At 47.2% G+C, this 19,690-nt stretch overlaps 1 protein-coding gene across 4 annotated transcripts in view; it reads right to left on the bottom strand.

Annotated features, from left to right (window-relative positions):
• Positions 1–19,690, bottom strand: part of MTFR1 (mitochondrial fission regulator 1) — a 558,490-nt gene that overhangs the window by 44,866 nt on the left and 493,934 nt on the right. For all 4 annotated transcript variants that reach the window (XM_069621121.1, XM_069621120.1, XM_069621118.1 and 1 more), the window contains one exon: positions 13,423–13,606. In XM_069621121.1, the coding sequence (XP_069477222.1) occupies positions 13,423–13,606 (184 nt within the window). The remainder of the gene's footprint in view (positions 1–13,422; positions 13,607–19,690) is intronic.

Raw genomic sequence — 19,690 nt, 5'->3', positions numbered from 1 at the left:
TCCACTGCCTTTGCCTCCAGTTTAGGAAGTGCCGCTGCCTGGAGGTACTTTCATTTTGGCCTCGGCCAGCATGCCTCTCTTTGCATAAAGGGATTCATAGAAGTCCCGGAACACCTCCGCTATCTCCCCTGGTTTCACTACTATGGTCCCTTCTTTGGATCTCACTGCCGTCATCTCCCCGTATCCCCGCTCCCTTCCAGTGTGGTCAGGTGTATGCCCGACCTCCCATCTTCCCCATATCTACGGGCCATAGCTGGTTAGGAAAAACATTTCACCTCTCTATCTGCAAGCGTTTGAAAGATCTCCAACTCTTCCTTCAGCCTGGCCATTGCTTTTGGAGTGTTCGACCTTTCAACCTTCCCTTCCCTATGCTTTATTTTGAGTTCCGCTGCCTGCAACTCTCTTCGAATAGTCTTCAGCACCCCCAGCTCTGTGCACAGGGACCCCCCTCTAAGCACCACCTTGAACGCCTCCCACAGGGTTCCTTTACCCTTCACTAAGCCTGCATTTTCCTCGAAATAATGTTTAATCAAGCTGTGTATGTAGATTTTAAAGGCTATGCCAAGCAAAGCCGCCGACTTAAACCTCCATCGGGGATGGGGCGCCGACTCCTGCAAGCACACTATTTGGATTGTTAGCGTTATCGGGGACCCTACCAAGCTTAGCAATTGTTATGCTATCATTAGACTCCAACAAAGCACTTAAGTGAGCGTTCTTTTAGGCGCCATTGGATAAGGTAGGGTTTGGTTACGTGTTCACAAGCTGGTTGCACTTCTACACTTGCCCATTGGCAAGGGTTAAAGTGAATGGGTAACTTTGTAGGAATTCCTCTGGACAGGGGAACGAAACAGGGCTGCCTGCTGTCCCCTTTCGTATTCGTTTTGGCCGCTAGCGGAATAGATCCAGAAAGCCCAGTGTGATCAGGTTTTCGTCGACTAGCCAGTAAGGAGGGTAGAGTGTTCCTATATGCATGGTATGGTATTGTTGATTTATATTGCGCCTAAACACAGTAAAGTCTTATCAAAGCACTCAAGGAGGGTGGGAAGATGGGGAAAATGCAACAGTCGCTCAGAGCCCTTGAAAACATGAGACCCTAATAGTCTGCACAGGCAGAGTAAGTGCATAAAATACATTTAACAGTATGGGATTCTTGCAAATAGGCCCGACAGCGATTCTGCAATATTAACAGTACAAGTATGGGTGGAGACAGGGGAGAGACAGACTATCTTCGGATCGAGAAAGTGCACAGAGGGTAAAAGGGAGGGGAGAGTCAAGTGCACCCAGTCGGTTGAGACTGGGGCAAGTGCAAAGAGAGCCAATCTCTTGGGTTAATTTTTCAGTGCGTTGGGTGTGGGTGGGCTGTAGGGCCCTGAGGCAAGTGCGATAGAGGACTGGCAGGGGGGGGGGTGGCTGGGGACCAGTGAGACTCCGAGGTACACCAGGTGCCCAGTCAGCATGTTGTAAGGAATAGGAGGTGAAGAGGGAAAGGACAGAACTAGGTTAGCAGGGTAGAGGAAGAGAGAAGGAAGAGGAGAAGAGGAAGATCTTGAGGAGTTGCCGGAATTTCAGGAGATCCGGCTCAAGACGTAGGGCGGCAGGAAGGCTATTCCAGATGGAGGCACCTGCTGAGGATAAGGATCTCCCACTAAATGTCTGCTTATAGAACTGGCTTACTCGCAGAAGGTTGGATGTAAAGGAGCGGAGGGCTTGTGAGGGACAGTACTTGGGTAGACAGGTCCCAGGCTCCAGAAAGCCTTGTGGACAATGAAAATGGTTTTGAATTTGATCCTTGCAGACATGGGGAGCCAGTAGAGGGACTTCAGCGCCAGAGAGATGCAGTCCCAGGGCAAGAATAAGTCTTGCGGTTCAGTTCTGGATGAGTTGCAGAGGGCACAGGGCAGAAGCAAGGAGGTTAAGGAAGAGGCGATTGCAATAGTCCAGCCTGGAGAGAACCAGGGCTCTCGAGACAGCGAGTCTATGGGGGAAAGTGAGAAAGGGTAGAGTACCCCTGAGGAGGCGTAATTGATAGTTAGATTTTTTAGAGATGTCTGAAATGTGTGAGGAGGAGAGAGTGGAATCAAAGATGGCCAAGGTTTCTTGCTTTGCAGGTGGTTGCAGGTGCAGGGCCAAGAGAGGCCAGCCAGAGTGAAAGTGAGAAAGCGGGAGCAGGAGTCCCAATGCAAACAATCTCAGTCTTAGTGGCGTTGAGGCAGAGGTTGTTTGCAGCACACCATGACTGAATAGCGGACAGACAGTCGGATACGAGCGAGGAGGCGGCGGCAGCGGAGGGTAGCCTTAAAGATAGTTATGTGTCATCCGCATAGCACTGGAAGTTAGAGGTGACGGTGGCAATCAGCTGTGCCAGGGCAGCCATATAGACGTTGAAGAAGCAGGGGGATAGGTTAGATCCCTGGGGAACGCCACAGGTTGAGAGAGTGATAGTCGAATGAAAGGCTCCGAGTTCCACCTGGGATGGGCAGTCAGAGAGGAAGGGGGTTAACCATGCCAGAGCCTGACCTGAGATTCCCAGGGTGTCATGGAGAAGTGCGATAAGGATGTTGTGGTTAACCGTGTCGAAGGCAGAGGAGAGGTCAAGGAGAATGAAGATAGATGGGGTGTTGGTGTCAAGATTTGAGAGCAGGTCTTCACAGGTGTTCAGAAGAGCAGTCTGTGCCTCTTGATGCTCTAAAGCCAGATTGATGGTCATGGAAGTAAACTATAAATTCAGTGTGTAGAGTCAGCTGAGAGATCGCCAATTTCTCCAGGAGTTTCCCCAGGAAGGGAGTAATGGAGATAGGGTGGTAGTTTGTCGGAATGGCGGTTCGGCAGAGGGTTTATTGAGCAGAGGGTGCACAAGCGAGTGCTTCAGTGCAGTTGGGAAAATTCCAGTGGAGAAGGAGAAATTGCAGAGATCAGCCAAGGCTTGGGCGAAGGAGTCAATATTGTCTTTAATGGTTTTTGAGGGGCAGGGGTCCACCTGTTTAGATGAAGCTTTCATAAATCGGACCTGTCTGGTAACCACATCCAGTGTCACAGGTGAGAGAAGAGAAAGTGGAGCTCCGGTATTGGTGTATGATGTAGTATGGAAGAGATGGTGGAAAGGATGTCTTGGGTTTTTGTGGTCAAGTGTGCAGCCGGGGCCGAGCCAAGGTCCTGGGTGGGTGTGATAGAAGACGATACAGCTGCAGGATTGGCTAGCTCCTTGCAGACCGGGCGTGGCGTTTGATGCCACAGAGGAGCAGGATTGAATAAAGACTCTTTTCTTGGTGTGGATGAAGAGTCGATAATGCTTGTGAAGGAAGCGGCAGGCCAGTTTGTCAGATGGTTTGCCCGACCCGTTCCATTTCCATTTCTGTTCAGCTGCCCTACACTTGCAGTTAAGGGCAGCCAGGTCCAAGTCGTACCAAGAGTTGCACTTTTTTGGAAGGCTTCAGTCGGACCCTCATGACAGGGGCAAGAGTGTCAAGGGTGTTGGAGATAGAGCGACTGAGCTTAGCGAGGGTGGGAGTCAGCCGAGGGAGTAAGTGGAGGAGAGTAGGAGGAGGCAAAAGCAGCCACTGTCAATTTTTTCAACGGTCTGGTAACTTTGAAGCCAGATGTAGTGCTGCAAGAGGAAAGCTTAAGGTATGTAGAGAGAAGAGCGTGGTGAGTCCAAGAAAGGGAGATAATGAAAGGGATGTCAGTACAGATGAGAGCATCCACGTTGGGGCCAGAGGGAAGGATAGAAAGGGCGAGAGAAATGCAAGGTTGCAAAAAGCACCTGAGGAGTCAGGAGAGTCCAGATGGATGTTCAGATCACCCATCAGGAGGAGTTGAGAGGAGGAGAGTAGGGAGGAGACCAGGTCAGCACATTCCGAGAGGAAGAGAGTGGACTGCCCTGGTGGCCGAAATAAGGTGGTCATTATGAGAGAAGATTATGAGGATAGTGAGAGTCTGCAAACTAGGAACTTGGAGGAGTAGGCCCGAGTAGGGATGATGGACACAGGTATCCATTCTGGGAAGATAAGCGCCACTCCCCCACCTGTCTTCTTAGGTCTGGGCGCAGAGAGGGTTTTGTAGCCTTCAGGGAGCAGTGTCACAGAGCACTCCTTGAACCAAGTCTCAGTGATGGCGAGCACATCGAGATCCATGAGTTCGAGGAGGTTGCAGATGTCAGTTGAGTGTTTGATGGCAGAGCGAGTGTTGAGTGGCAATGTGGAGCAGCTTGCCATCTTTGAGGGTCTTCCTCAGGGGTTGCGGGGCAAAGTGGTCGGTGGTCCCCCCAGAGGGTGGCAAGAGGGCCAGTGGAAAAGTGGAGGATGGCGAAGGAGACAAGGCTGGCAAGGGAGCTGGGACAGTGCAACAAGGCAGGGGTGCCTGTGCAGAGGAGGAGGAAGGCACAGAAGGCAAGGGAGCCTGTGCAGATGAGGAAGAAGCACAGGCGGCAAGAGAGCCTGCACAGAGGGAGAGGCAAGGTTAGAGGGGCGAGGGAGGAGCCTGTCGAAGAGAAGAAGGTTGTGTTGAGGACGCCGAACCATGATGGTTCCATTGAGATAAACAATATTGGCGACTCTGGAAACGGCGAAGAGGTCAAGGAGAACCTCACAGCGAGTGCCACCATTAATGGAGGAAGTGGCGATGGGTGAGAGAAAGACGACCATGTAGCGAGTCCATAGGTCAGGTGAGTTAACAAAGAAGAGGATGTCAGTGATTGTCTCTCTGGCGGAAGCCACGACAAAGGTGTCTGCAATAGGAGGGCCGGGTTAGAGGCCAGAGTGTCCTTGAGTTTCTTCCGGCCAGATCATGGCATCACTGTACATGAATAACCAGGCACATTCTATCCCCGATGGGATGGACATAATCCCAGAATTCGGCGATCATAGTGGACGCAGGATTATTTGGGAACTGGAGGTGTGCTACAGTGCAAGGGCGAGAATCTAGATCTAGGAAACTGTATGCAGAAGAGGCTAGTCTCATCTAAACAATTATGGCTATAAGTTTCGTGAAACTTGCAGACTGCATGTGACAGAATTGGAAGCCATTGCTAGAAGCAATCTTATCAGATCTCCCAAGATGGTGACAGTCAAGATTTTCAAAATTGTTGCCTTTCACCGATTTCTCCATGTTAAACAACCTACAGAATTGCAAAGATTTCGTTTTTTTTTAAAATTCTTTATTTTTGAGTTTAGACATATACATACATCAACAACCTGTATCAATAGATACATACAACAAAACTACGTTCATAGCACATACCGTTCCCAATATAGTCTTTCTATGGTATGGTGTTCAATAGGGGCACTAACTATTGGTCAATCGTGTTTCGCTTGGTCACAGTGGGCGAAAAAGGCATGTCTCTATTAGGTTCTTGCAATCTGAGGAGTTAAGATTGGGAGCTCATAGTGTCCGAGTTGGAAAGTAAGTAATTAATGCATGGGGCCCCAGATATCCGGTGGGCGTGCATGGAGGCGAAGGGTTCTTATGAATTCGGTGTCCATATCTTGGCAGTAGGTAATGTCTTTTTTCCATGCTGTAAGTGTGGGAAGAGGGCCTCGTCACCATGCCAGAGCAACCCTTCTACAAGCTAGCACCAAGAGCAGGGCAGTTAGTTTCCTCATTGGGGCTTGTAGGTATTTAGTCATGCTTAGGAGTGCGATAGTTGGGTTAGCAGTCAGCACCTCTCCGACTATATCGCTCGTGTACTGTAGAACCGAGGACCAGAACCGGGACAATCCAGGGCAATGCCAATCGAGGTGGATAAAATCTGCAGGGGAGGCGCCATATCTTTCACATTGATCACAAGCTTCGGGTGGTGACGTCATTTCTTTTGGGGGGTGTAGTACGTTTGGTGCACAAAGTTAAAATGAATCTGCTTAAAGCGGGTATTTAAGGCTACTTTCTGGGTTCGCCGGAGAATGCAAGTCCAGTCCTCCTCTGGTATTGTGGATTGAAGGGCTGCCTCTTAAGGCGCTAGCAGTTGTATCGATTAGTAGCGATCTATATTCTCTGACCAATTGTGGGGTTATGAACATCCCTTCGGGAAAAAGACCACCAATGGATTGGATATTAATCTTATCGAGCCAGATCAGGAATCCCTTTTCGTTGGTTAGGGGTATGCCAGGAATAAACTTGATTGGCAGTAGTGGGGAGTATCTTATATGTACCTCGTATTTATGGGCAATTGTTTTCCAATTAGCATAGGAAGATAGGACCGTGTTCAACGTGTTGTATGGCACAGGCAGGTTGCTGAGAATGACGGCTGTTAGGAAGTTTGGGGAAGCCAAGGCACGTTCATCCTGCACGTGTGGACAAACTAAATCTTTGGCATACCAATGGCTTAGGAACTGCGCTCGTGCGGCCCAGTAGTACTTCTCTATATCGGGGAGTGCAAGGCCACCTTGCGCTACCAGTAGTGTCAGCATCGTATAGGCGACCCTTGCTGGTTTTCCAGCCCATATTAATTCAAGAATAAGGCTCCTAATTTTCTGAAGGAATGAACGTGGAAGTATTAGGGGTATATTCGTAAATAAATGAGTTTGGTAAGGATCATCATTTTGGTCAGCGAGACCCTCCCCCAGAGCGTCAATGGGAGAGACTTCCACCTCTGAATACGCTCTCGGAGAGACTGGAGTACTTTCCCATAGTTATCTTTGAATATTTCATCATGATTCAACGACATGAGGATGCCAAGGTAGCGGACCTTCGAGCTTTCCCACTTAAATCCATGGTCACCATGGAACTTGGGAGTAGCTGCTGTCAGCGGAAATATTACTGATTTGGAGTGGTTGGTTTTAAGCCCAGAGATGCCGCTAAATTTAATTACCTCACGCATAACTGGGTTAAGGTTAGTTTGGGGTTCGTTGACAAAACATCACGTCGTCTGCATAAAGGGAGACTATCAGCCTATGCAGGCCCAGGGTGAGGACCCTATTGATTCGGTGAGCTCTCAATCTGGAGGAGAGTGGTTCCATAACTAGGGCAAATATAAGGGCCGATAAGGGACAGACCCGTCTAGTGCCACGCTCAAACTTGTTGCCTAAGGTGATATAGGATCGGGGATCATTATAGATTAGTGAGACCATTTTAATAAAACATTTCCCCAGGCCCATTTGTGTGAGTGTCGCAAAGAGATACGGCCACTCGACGGAATCGAAGGCCTTTTCGGCATCTAGTAGAACGGCGACTGCCTGCTGTGTGGGTTCGAGTGCCGCGATGACTCCAAACAGTTGAAGAATACCGTATGTTGTGCTACGTCCAGGGATAAAGCCGGCTTGGTCACCCAGCACCAGCGCGGGCATGAGGGGAAAGAGTCGTGTTGCTAGAATCTTGGCTAGGATCTTATTATCAAGATTGATTAGTGAGATCGGCCTGTAGGAGGCGCAGTCATCCTGGAGCTTGCCTGGCTTGTGGACAAGAACTACGTTAGTTTCACGAAGGGTGGGTGGAAGAATCCCACGCTCTAGGGCCTCTTTGTATACTCGGAGAAGCAATGGAGCCAAAGTGGGCGCACGTGCTTTATAAAATTCTCCGGTGAGGCCATCAGGGCCTGGCGCTTTGGTATTCGGGAGAGACTTTATTGCATCTGTAATTTCCTCTTGTGAGATGGGTGCGTTCAGCAGTTCCCTTAGTTCTTGGATTACCCAGATTACCCAGTACAGTTCGGTATCATTGAGGTAGCTCTGAAGCGCCTCGGGACTGGCAGCGTTTTTGGAGCTATATAGGTCCTGGTAGAATCTGTGGAACATGTTCACTATATCTTCTTCAGTATAAACCAGATTCCCATGTGTATCAGTGGGTGTTTGATCAAGTCTTAGAAGGTGGGCTAGGAGTGCTCCAGGTTTTTGTCCCTCTCCATACTGCCAGACTGTCTGCGGCCTAAAAACTTCAGCTCACGTTCCGCTGCCTCCTGAAATTTTGATAGTTCTATTCTTAGATCGGCCTGGGTCTGCGAGTCTGGGGATGTTGTTTGTTTAATTTCGAGTTCTTTCAGGCGTTGTTCACTGTCTGCCAGCTTGCGCTTTATCAGTTTTAGAATGCCATTTTCTTTGGCCATGCACACACACCGTACGAAGCATTTCAGCGTCTCCCATAAGGTGCCGGCCGAGGCCACCGATTCTTGATTTATTTCGAGGACGGTAGTGATCTCTTGTTTGAGCTCAGACGCGAAGACAGGGTCCAAGAGCAAACCGGTTTTAAATCTCCAGTTAAGGGCGGTCTTCTGGGTATCGGGCAGCATAAACTCGAGTGTGACCATGGAATCGTCGGGGAGGGACCGTGGTAGAACTTGACAGTATCCCTAGTTGTATAGACTATGGGTTGTTACCAAGATATAGTCAATGCAAGAGCTGGTGTTCTGGACAGCCGAGTGAAATGTGTATTCATGTGAATTCGGATGGGTGTATCTCCAAATATCGGACAACTCAAAAGTCTGGCAGATCTCCGCTACCTGGCGACTAGCTTTGGAGATTCTGTTATTTACACTCTGGATTTGTCAATTTGGGGATCCAGAGGAGTGTTGAGGTCTACGCCCCAGATCATTGTCGTGGAGGTGTACGCTCCTAGATGGGACATGACCCAATTAAAGTTATTCGGTCCATCGATGTTTGGAATGTAGGTGTTCACCAAAACGATTTCCTTCCCAGCAAGTATTCCCCTCACCAAAAGGAAGGGTCCTGCCCTCCCTGTCTTTCTTAAAGTCGATCAGGCTAAAGTTGGCTTTTTTGTCTATTAGAATTGCGACGCCTCTCGCGTAGGAAGTGTGTGAAGAGAAGTATCTCTGGCAGCCCCACGAGCGGACCCAGTGTTGTTCTGCAGCTGGCAAAATGTGGGTTTCTTGTAACATAGCAATATTAGCAATATTGATCTTGTGCCTGCGCAGTTACTGGAGGACCCTCCTGAGTTTAGCAGGTTGGTTGCCACCTCTGATGTTCCAGGTGGCGATCTTAAACAGACCCATTCTGAAGAGAAAAAAGGGGGGACGGGCTCCGTCCCGTCTGTGCGGTTCAGATAGTGCTCAAGCGTGCAGGAGGATTTGTTGAGGATTGCAGGTTCTGAAATGGGGTTCTGTAGTTGCTTTGTGATTGAACGTAGCTGACCAAACGAAGGTAACTTAATAAATTTAACACCCCTCCCATGCGTGGGCAACCCCCAACTGGCCCACGATGTACCCACCCATAACATCAGAACTACAGGCAGTGCTGCGCTTGGGACATTAGTAGCCCAACAGGAAGAAGTGTGGGTCTGGATTCATTAGGTTTTGAAACTCTGGCGAGATGCATGTGTCATGACGACACTGGAATGGTTGCCCTGCTGCTCATTGCCGAGATCAAGGTCTATGGTGGGTCTCTCCGCATGCGATCTTCACGTCGTGGGTTTGGGTTGTTTGGGGCAGGTCTACATCTGATGTGATCTAGGTATTCGTTGGCCTCCTCTGGTGTGGTGAAGAATTGGGCTTTCCCGTCGTGCTGAATGCGGAGTTTGGCGGAAAACAACTTGGAGTAGAGTATGTGGTTATCTTTTAGTCTCCGCTTAACTGACGTGAAAGAGCGCCTCTGTGATTGTACTGTTGGTGAGAAATCCGGAAAGAATTGGATAGGGTTGCCGTCAAATTGGAGTTTCCCTTTTTCTCTGGCTGCTTTGAGTATTGCGTCCCGGTCCTGATAATTGAGTAGTCCGGCTATAATCGGACGCGGGTTTGCTCCAGGAATTGGTCTGGCAGTGGGAATTCTGTGTGCTCTTTCTACGATAAATAGTTGGGAGAGCACTTCTGTCCCAAATAGTTTAGTGCAGATTCGTTCAATGTGGTCCTCCAATTTGGTCTGAAGTTGTTGCTCTCCGACTCCGATAATTCTAATATTATTCCTTTGGGTACGGCCTTCCAAATCTTCGTTCTTGGCAGAGATGGCTTTCATTTGGGATTCTAACACGGAGACCCTGGTGGTCAGGGCTGCCGTGCCATCATCTAGATCTGATATACGTTGCTCCACGCTGTCTAGCCTGTCTGCATGTTGGTCAAGGCGGTGTTGAATTCGATCCACTTTGGACGATAGATTGTCCAATTTGTTTCCTAAGTCCCCAACTCCTGCTTTCAGGTCTAGTAGAATTTCTCTGATGTCGAGGCTTGGGGTCTGATCCGCAACTGGGTCGATGTCTATTGCGGGGGATGCTGGTCTACTGGTGGTGTTTGTCATCTTGCTACTAGCTAGCTTCAAAATTCTTTTTTTTCTGCGACTTATCAGGTTTCCCCATGGTCGGACCAATCCGGCCCACCCGCTCTTGGTGATAGTCGTTGTTCGAGCACTGGTTGCAACGACGTGACACAAGTCGCAGTTGAGGATCTAATTTGCTGATGATGTTGGTGGTCTATGGAGAGTTAGCCGGTAACTTATTGGGTTTGGTCTAAATAATCATGGGGTGCTTTGATCATTCAGCGAGCGTTTTCAACTTCTTGCACATGGAGTGCTGGCAGTGCTTGTCTGAAGAAAGTTTCAGGGGTTTAGCGGGATTGCCTGGTGTATGACCGTTCGGCGCTGGGATGTTTCAATCAGGGTCTGAGGGGACGCGTTTCTAGCGGTCTCTATGGAATATGGCACTGTTCTCTGCATGCGAGTGCCCCACCGGCTGTCTTTTGGCGTGGTTTTGAGGCTGTAGAATGTCGTGCGACAGGCTGCTTGTGCCTGTCCGCGGTAGCTGGCTTTGCTAATATGTGGCGTTGGTCCCAGAGGTGGGGAACTGGAGTGCAGTAGTACGGAGTACGTTGATGCGGCCCAGCCCCTAATCTATATTCACACAAAACGTTACCCAGTCGTCCTGTCAGCTCCGGGATGCAGGTATATTCTTAGCAGACGTGCCGCGCGCAGGCCTTTACATTCAGAGGGCCATGGGAAGGCCTAATTTATGTGCACACCCTGCAATGCAGCCAACAGTTCAGTTTCTTTTTATATGGCACTGCGGTGCAACGCCGTTTGAGGGTCGGGGCGTACTGTGCATTTGTAACTGGAGGGTCGCGGCTTGCTTCCACTTTGAGGGAGAGTGGCTCGAGGGCGCCGCGAGGCTCCTCAGCTCACCCGGCGGGGTCAGCTGCCACCTGGGGGAGGCGTGTGATGGATGTCCATTGGGAGTGCAGGTAATCGTCGGCAGCGCAGGCCGTATGGGGCCGGGAGGTTCCCAGGTCCGCCGGGGCACAGGATAAGCGTCGCGCACGCCCGGCTGGGTTCCTACCTGCACCTCCAGCGGGGCCGCACAGCAGGCCGGGCCTCGAGCCACCATGGGGACGGAGACAACCGTGTCTCTGAAAGCGCCGAGGGTGCGCACGTCAACCCGCCTCTTCGAGATGGCTCAGCTCCTCGGAGATGGTACATTTGCGGTCTTGGGCTGGGCGTTCGTGGGTGGTGACGGATCGGGCACCGCGAGGGCTCCTCCTCCTCAGCTCGCAGCCTTGCCCGCCACACGGGGTATGTGCTCACTCGAGTCGGGGGCCGTAGGGATCTGCCTGTAACTTGGCCAATATTGGTAGTCTTGAGACTAGTTTGGTATCAAAATGTTCAGCTTGGCTTCGGGAATCTGTGCAGCGTTGGCTGCAGTGGAATTGGGCACCACAGAAGGATGGATGAGACAGGATTAATTCAGAGCCACACAGAGCTCCCTAGGAAGCCACCATCCCGTTCGGCTCTCTAGTGCCCCCTTGCAAAGATTTAGTTTAACAAATTAAGAGTTTGGTATCAGAAAGGTATTTTGGGGAAAAGAATGCCCAGAACTGTAGATGACCATGGAAGGTGGTTTGGGGTTATCAGACTTAATTAAGTGTTACTGGTTGTCACATTTGGCGATTGTCTATGATTGGGTAGTTGTGAATAAAGGTAGGCCAGAGATTAGGTTGAAGAAAGAGAAAACGGGCTTGCACAAATTGACCAAACAGTTATATGTTAATCAAACAGTTTGTATGCTACCCCCGGCGGCCGGGCTGGTGATGCAAACATGGAAGGAATTGAATAAGTGAACAGGTTGGGGCAAGAGGATCAGAATGCTCGGTAAGCCCACCATGGAATAATGCCCCTTTACCAGAGGAATATAGGACTGAGATTGGCATGTTAATGGTGGGTGGCGTAATTAATGGGACATCTTAAATCCTTTGTAGAGCTCAAAGAAGTTCTATATGGCTATGAAGACCTAGCAATACCTGCCATTTCACAATTCTATCTGAGCACATTCAAAAGAGGGCCTAGGGTTGCTTGAAGGCTCCCCAATGGAACAGTGGGAGTTTCAAGTTGAGACTTCCAATAAGACAATCTATATTATTTAGGGCAATTATGAGTAAAATAACAGATTCATTACAAAATTAAAGCAATGCTTGGAGACAGACCTGGGTGAAATAAAGAAGGGGGAACTGGATGGAAGCACCATCTGCCCCAAAGGAACTTAAGGTCAATGCTAAATTGAGGTTGAGCCAATACAAGATAATACACTGTGTACGTTTTCTCGGATAGGCTGCTAAAAACAAGGGGTAGGAGGGAGAACGGGCTATGTGTCGAACGTAGGTGACACACAGTTAGCTTTCTACACTCGCTGTGGTTTTGTCCTTTCAGGATTGGGATGTGATCTTGGAAGAAATAAATAGGGTCCGTGGTTGGGAACAATCTGTAGATCCTCAACTAATAAGGCATGAAATTTGTGGACAACTGACTTGTAGTAGATATGAAAATTAACGTGTTGCAATTGCTCCAATGTTGCAAAACGGGATTGCCTGGCGATGGAAGAGCTCAGAAATGTCAAGTCTTAAACGGGCGAATGAGTATGGATCATATAATGCAAAAGCGGATTTACAAGCAAAGAAGGGAAGAGGGTGGAGGGGTGAGTGCGTGTAGAGAGGATTGTTCTATATGCACAAGATGAAATTTGGACTGAACTGAAAACATGCTCTTGGGGTCAAATGATTCTCGGTACCTTTATTGCTGGGTTTGGTTGGGCAAAGGTCATTTTAGTACTTGAAAATCTTGTCAAACATACTGGATGTCCTGGTTCTCCGTGCGGATACGTGATAAAAAAATCGAATACAATATTGCTATAAAAACAAGTTATTGTAGCAGGGGAACCCGATGTTCAAAGAATCAGAATGTTGAGATTGCGATCGCAGAAAGCACAATATGAGGTTAGGAGGAGCTGGGCAGGAGAGAAGAGGGAATGTTTTTGGATCTGAACTAGACAGCATACCGTAAAATTGATAATTACAGGTTTACATTACATATGTTCACAATCTGAAGCACAGGGCAACTGTAATTTAACTAGAATTTAAATGTTTTGGTCAAGTGGTGAAAATCTCAAGTTTCAAATTCTAAGGTTGACAACTCAATGATTTAAGCCACATTTCCGCCCAATTTCAAGGTATTTAAACTGAATATAAACTCGAGCAGATTAGACTTGTAAAAAACACAGTTCATCACTCACCAATGGAGTATCCTGAGTAGACTTGAAATCGGGTTTTGATAGAGGCTTTTCTGTTATACTTTTTTCTGCTTCACCTATGCTATCACATCTGTATCTGTGAGCAAATTTCTTTTTCAAAGCTTCAGCAATTAGTGCTCCTGCATCTATGGGATCAGCTGGTTTAGATTTCATTTGTTCTGGAGATCTGTTTAAAAAGGATAAACAAAACGCCATATGAAAGCAAACAATGGCAGGATAACATTCATTCAAACCTAACTCCAGGAGCCACCTGCTCAGGTGGTAAAACTATTGAGAGGGTTTTCATATAATTATAAGGCTATTCGTTATCATGATATAAAAAGTAATCATAAATGAATTAATGCAGGGATGTGCACATGGAAATGTATTTTTAAAAGACTGGACACTTGGATACTTTAAACAGATCTGGTGTGCTTTACAATAATATAACACTTTAATGTAGTGGTTCATGCCAAGTCTCTACCATTTCAAAATGCTGTAGAAACTAGTTACCCAGTTCAATCGACACAAGGACTCCGATCTATTACTGCAGGTTTGACATTTCTGGGACCAGCTCTTTCTGCCCTACAGCAGTTCAGTTCTACAAAAGGATATGACTCCAACAAAAACTGATGGCACACTGCCCATTATCATGCTTGCATGAGCGTCATGGTGGTAGGGGTCTTGCAGTTGCGTGGATGGTAGCCACTTCATTTAGGATGCTTGCAACGGTTACAGTCCTTGTGTTACAAGTAGTTGAGGGTATATGTATTGGTGACAGAGGAAGATGTGAGCTAAGGGTGAAAGGAGGTGTTGAGGATAAAGGGGTGGTGGAGAGGAAAGGGATGCAAGTGGTGAGTGGATATTTCGTTCACAATGGGATAAAAATAAGTGGTTTCCATGGGGAGAAAAGCTCTGGCCCAGGCCATTAGTGCTCAGGGGTATGTGTGCCAGGTGTGGCGTAGAGTGGATAGCGTGTTGGAGGAGGTCTCCTACCTTTGCTAGGGCTTATTCATTTTCATAGTGCAAGAGCCACAGTGCGCAAGGCTGTAGCTGCAATCAGAGTTGCCGTCGCTAGTGGCATCAAGTGATGCGTTTGTCCTGTGTTAGGAGGTTTAGTATGCGTCAAAACCAAACCATCTAGGGGCCAAAATCAACATACACGCCGTTCACCAGAAGTAACTCGCTGGACAGATAAGTATGCCTGCTCTCCGGAACCATCTCGACGAACAGATCATCATGCACGAACATATGCGGCAGTAGCATCGGACTTCTCCAATAGAAGAGAACAGTATGAGAACAACAGGAATACCCTTCCTGAACGACGTATGGACAAATTGCGTGCATACGGCTCGAGACACTCCACCAGAGCCTATTCACCGGCTACAAGAAACGACACCCAAAGTAAACATCGGCAAGTCTCACCAAACAGGCACAGCAAAGATACATCTGAGATCTTGGAAAAACCATTGCTATCAGGGGGTCCCTGGAATTGGATCAAGGACGCCCTAAGTGTTAAACGCCCAAGATAGCAACTATCCTCCAAGACCGTCGATTTGTGTCTCCAAAAGACTTTGACGCTGGCATCTTGGAATACGAGAGGACACTCCCATTTAGTGTAACCCAGTTCTGTAGCTCTATCATCATTTGACATTTTCTGTCTTCAAGAGACCTGGCTCCAAGAAAAACCATCTATGGACGGCTACGAAATCGAGATCTCGCCAGCTATCAAGGGCATGCTAGGCCGCCCGTCCGCCGGGCTCTTAATTGCGGTCCGCTCAGGGCAGAACCTGAGAATCATCAAGACCATGAAAAAGTCGTATGGGGTTCTGGCAGTCCTTATAGAGTGGAACTATGGAGGTGATACTACATGTCAAAACAGTAAAAGCCGTACCAATCACCCTTTAGCCTTAATAACTACATACTGGAATCCGCAAAGAACAACAGTAACAGACTTCTGCCAAGCCATGGCAGAAACCATGGATGAAATCATGCTGGAATGGAACTCCCCCTTTGCGATAATTTGTGGAGATCTTAATGCTAAATGCATCCACCCTAACCAACAAGCTCTTGCGGATGCTCCCACGACCCAAGCAGAACAGAGGCAAAACATGGATGAACCTTATGGCTGCCAGAGGGCTCCACAATGCGGCTTGGATTCTGGGCAAAGACATTCATATCCCAACTTGGGAAAGAGGCCAGTCGATGGCCACTCTAGACTACATCTTTGTCTCGCAGGCCTTAATCGCTGAAACTCGCCAATACCAGGTGGTGAAAACCGAGGCAAGTGATCATAATATGCTCACTCTGGAATGGTCAGCATATGTCAAGATGTGTAACCAGTATTCCCCATCAATCGAGATGAATTTTCAACAGACCAGGCTTCGCCTCACCGCAGCTAATGTGCGGTCTTTTACGCAGCAATATGCGGAGACAGCAAATACTTCTAACACTTCCGCAAAGGTACAGAGGCTGAACTACCTTCCTCTTTTGATTGAACACAGAACCAAGTCGGGTCCAGGGAAGACCATCGCCCCAGCTTTCACTCATAACTATGATAAATTCATAGCAGCGAAAAAGAAGGAGTTAAGAAAACAAAAACGCAGAGCAACTTCTGAAAATACACGGGCAGCGTGGGACGCCTGGGATCACCATAAGAAAATCTATAAAGCTTGAATAAGATCAAGGAGAGCAGCCATTTATCAAAACGACGCAGAAAAACTGCTAAGAGTTATCATTTAAAAAAAAAAAAAACTGCCGACTTTTGGATTTTGATAAATCACTCGCAGAGCAACATAGAAAACAACATGATTAATGCAGTGGCGGAAACGGCCTGGATTCAATTCTTTACAGCACTGTTTGCGTCCCCGCACTCTACAAGAAACCTGCGAGTAGAGCCGACGCAGTCACCTTGGGCCGATTTATCCGATAAAGCAGACATATCCAGGGCCATTCAGAAGTTTAAAAAAATCCTCTCGAGCCTTGGGCCCCGATGGCCTTTCAAACTTGGATCTTAAAACTCATATCAAGGAATAAGTTCCCTTCGTTAGCCTTCTGTTCAAACACTGTGCTGACACCAAGAAAATCCCACTATCCTGGACCAAAGCCATAGTAATACCTATCTACAAAAAAGGAAGCCGAGAAGAACCAGATAACTATCGGCCCATTGCGTTGCTGGATATTCTGGGAAAACTCTTCGCCTCCCTACTGCTGGACCACTTCCGCCGCTGGGCGCTTTCGGCTCCCTGCAGAGATCCCTTTCAAGTCGGTTTCAAGAAGAACGGAAGCACGACAGTTATCATCTTTATTCTAAACATCCTGAAGGCAAAAATTAAACAAGGGGCTCCGACGGTATACGCAGCTTTCATCGACCTATCGCAGGCTTTCGATAAAGTAGATGGAAAGCTGCTGTCGAATAAGCTGAAATATTGGAATTGCCCTGAGGCCATCCTGAATCCAATAATGGCGCTGCATTCGAACACCACGCTTATGGTTCGTCTGAACAAACAAGGGTCGCTGTCAAAGGAAATTACAGCCAAAAGAGGAGTCAAGCAGGGATGTCCCTTGGCCCCGGCCCTGTTTTTGGCTTTTTTAGGCGATTTCAAAGACTCAGAACACATGGTGCGTTCTTTTCCCCCGAATGTTGGTGGTTCCAAGCTATCCCGCATTTTATATGCGGATGACATGATTCTGCTTGATCAGACGCCCATTGGCCTCCAACGCCAGCTGTAAAACTTAGCCCAATATATGGAATTAAACAACTTGTCCATAAACAAGCTAAAAACTAAAATCATGATCTTCTCAAAAAACCGCCCGTCGACGAAAATCATCAGGCCCTGGTCGATCCACCAAACAAAAATTGAAGTGGTTTCCCAATTTAAATATCTGGGAGTAATTCTTGATGGCAGCACCCATGACGCTAAAATGCAGGACCATCTCTGGGCAAAAGCAAAATCTTTAACTTCGCAACTAAGAATGGTGGACCGCAAGTATGGCAAATTCTCTTTGATTCCGGCCATTAATTTCTACAAAGGAAAAAGGGTTCCGGCACTGACTTACGGTATGGATGCCACACTTTCCATACCTACTTATTTTTGGCAGAAACTGGAAGGCTTTATCTGGAAATCTGTTCTCGGCCTTCCTAACTCTGTTCCTATTGCGGCCGTAAGAAGAGAGCTGGGCCTTCTATCACTAAGTGCCACGGTGAATGTTTCGTCTTTAGCTCCATTTAGAAAGACTCTTATAACAGACGGTCTCCCTATCTTCAACATCATCGCCCAAGAGATGGCTTCCTCAGAATGCAACACTTTTGTGAACTGGGTTAAACGCCAAAAAAATAAACTGCAGGAGATTATGTGCTCTGTGGACGATCTGATCACCAACCCAGTTAGAGTCGCCAAAAAACTGAAGGATCTGGATTGAATAACAACCAACGACCAAGTACAAGCATGCAAGTTGCTGACACATCTTCCTCCTACGTTCAATAGACTGCACATTCCTGTAGCCTATTGTTCGAAATTTCCAGACAGAAAATTAAGATCTACCTTCTTAAGAGCACGTTTGAATTTACTCCACACAAGAGAAATCTTGACAATAAGACAAACAGCCACAAAAAGCTGTAGGCTATGCAAAGACTCAGACTCTATTGAGACAGTTTGTCACCTTCTTTTGCATTGTCCCTCCTTAACGAATGAACGCACCGCTTTTCCATCACCTTGCTGGCTCGACCCCCATCTGATAGAAGAAAATACTTGGTGGTGTCGTCTCATTTCAGGGGAGAAAACCTGTTGGGTGATAGCCTCAGCTAAACTGTTGGAAGCAGCGTTTAGTAAAATCAACGCCGTGGGACACAGCGAAATTTAAAAAAAAAAAAAAGAAAAAAAAGAAGAAAGAAAAGATTTGATGTTTGATGTTCAGCCTTGTAAAAATCATATTTTGATTACACACAAGTAAATAAATAAAAAAAAAAAGTATGCGTTTTTCCAATTGTTCACCCATCCCGTCAATTTTAAGATTATGGAACTGAAGTTTAAACAATTGCAGCCTTTTAGTTGTGGACTTCAATCTTAATTGAGTCACTGTCAAAGATGCATATAAAGACAATTTGGGAAGCGTGGAGTAACAGTACCTAGCAACCTGTTAATTAAAGAAGTGACTGGCTTTTGTTCGATACAGATATGTCAGTTGGGTGGAAATAAAAAAAAACTTCGACCATCTTTGTGTCTGCAAGCAATAATCACTTGTTTAACTTTCTTCTAGCTTTTTTGGAGGCCATATTAGCCAGATGCATAATATCTTAACTGCCAGTGCCTAACTTCAAAGTAGTTTAACAAATGTGTATTGCTGCATATTGGTTCCCCACTAGTTTTGTACTGGTGAAAAGTTTTTAATGACATCTACTTGAATGGAGTTCTCAATCTTTCTACCTTAACATAGCTTATTTCGACCAGAATGCCTCAGGCTCAGATGTGAACTGTAGTGGATACTGGGCAGACCACTAGTCAATGAGGGTGCATAACAAGCTCTTATCCCTAACATAACATGGGTGGCACTCGGAGGTCTGAACACCAAGTCCAACCAGATAGTTAAAATCTTGACAAATCCAACAATGTTCCTGCATGGCAAAAGCGGGTTTTATGATTTGGCCAGGGTTATGAGGGAGCAGTGTGGCTCACCACTCCCAGGGACAAACACCTATACTGTTGGAAATTGATAGCAATTTTGTATCTTGTCTAAATATGCTGAATCTAGAATAAACTACAATCTGCATAAATCGGGACCAATAAACACTCAATGCTATTGAAAATATGAGATTCCGTCACTAGCCTCAACCAGATATGCTGTGCCACTCTTACTATTTCTCCATGCATATCCCACCTGTATAGTGCAGGGTTCGGGGTCCCCAAATGGATAGCACATACTACACAGACAATCTGATCATTTAAAAATAATAATCTTGTTCAACCTGAAAGAAACCATAATCCATTGCTATCATCAGTACTCCATATATTTCACATCTATAACCACCATCATGGCAACGAGTTACCCAGCCCCCGCCATAAGCCATGACAAGGGACCCGGAAAATGGGCCCTATGACTCCTAAAACAGAGCCTCAGATTCGAGGACCCGCCAACTGAACGAAGATAACATACCCGCACCATCTGTAGAATATGACTCCGAGATCCTCTACCACAAACGACCAGGACAGACACGACATACACATTGGGCTCCCAAAGTAATAGGAATCCGAGGCTTCCTACCTGTAAGCAC

This window comes from Ambystoma mexicanum, chromosome 5q, assembly GCF_040938575.1.
Source record: "Ambystoma mexicanum isolate Mex_15411 chromosome 5q, UKY_AmexF1_1, whole genome shotgun sequence".
In the NCBI taxonomy this organism is placed as follows: Eukaryota; Metazoa; Chordata; class Amphibia; order Caudata; family Ambystomatidae; genus Ambystoma; species Ambystoma mexicanum.
This window is presented reverse-complemented; position numbering and strand designations above follow the sequence as displayed.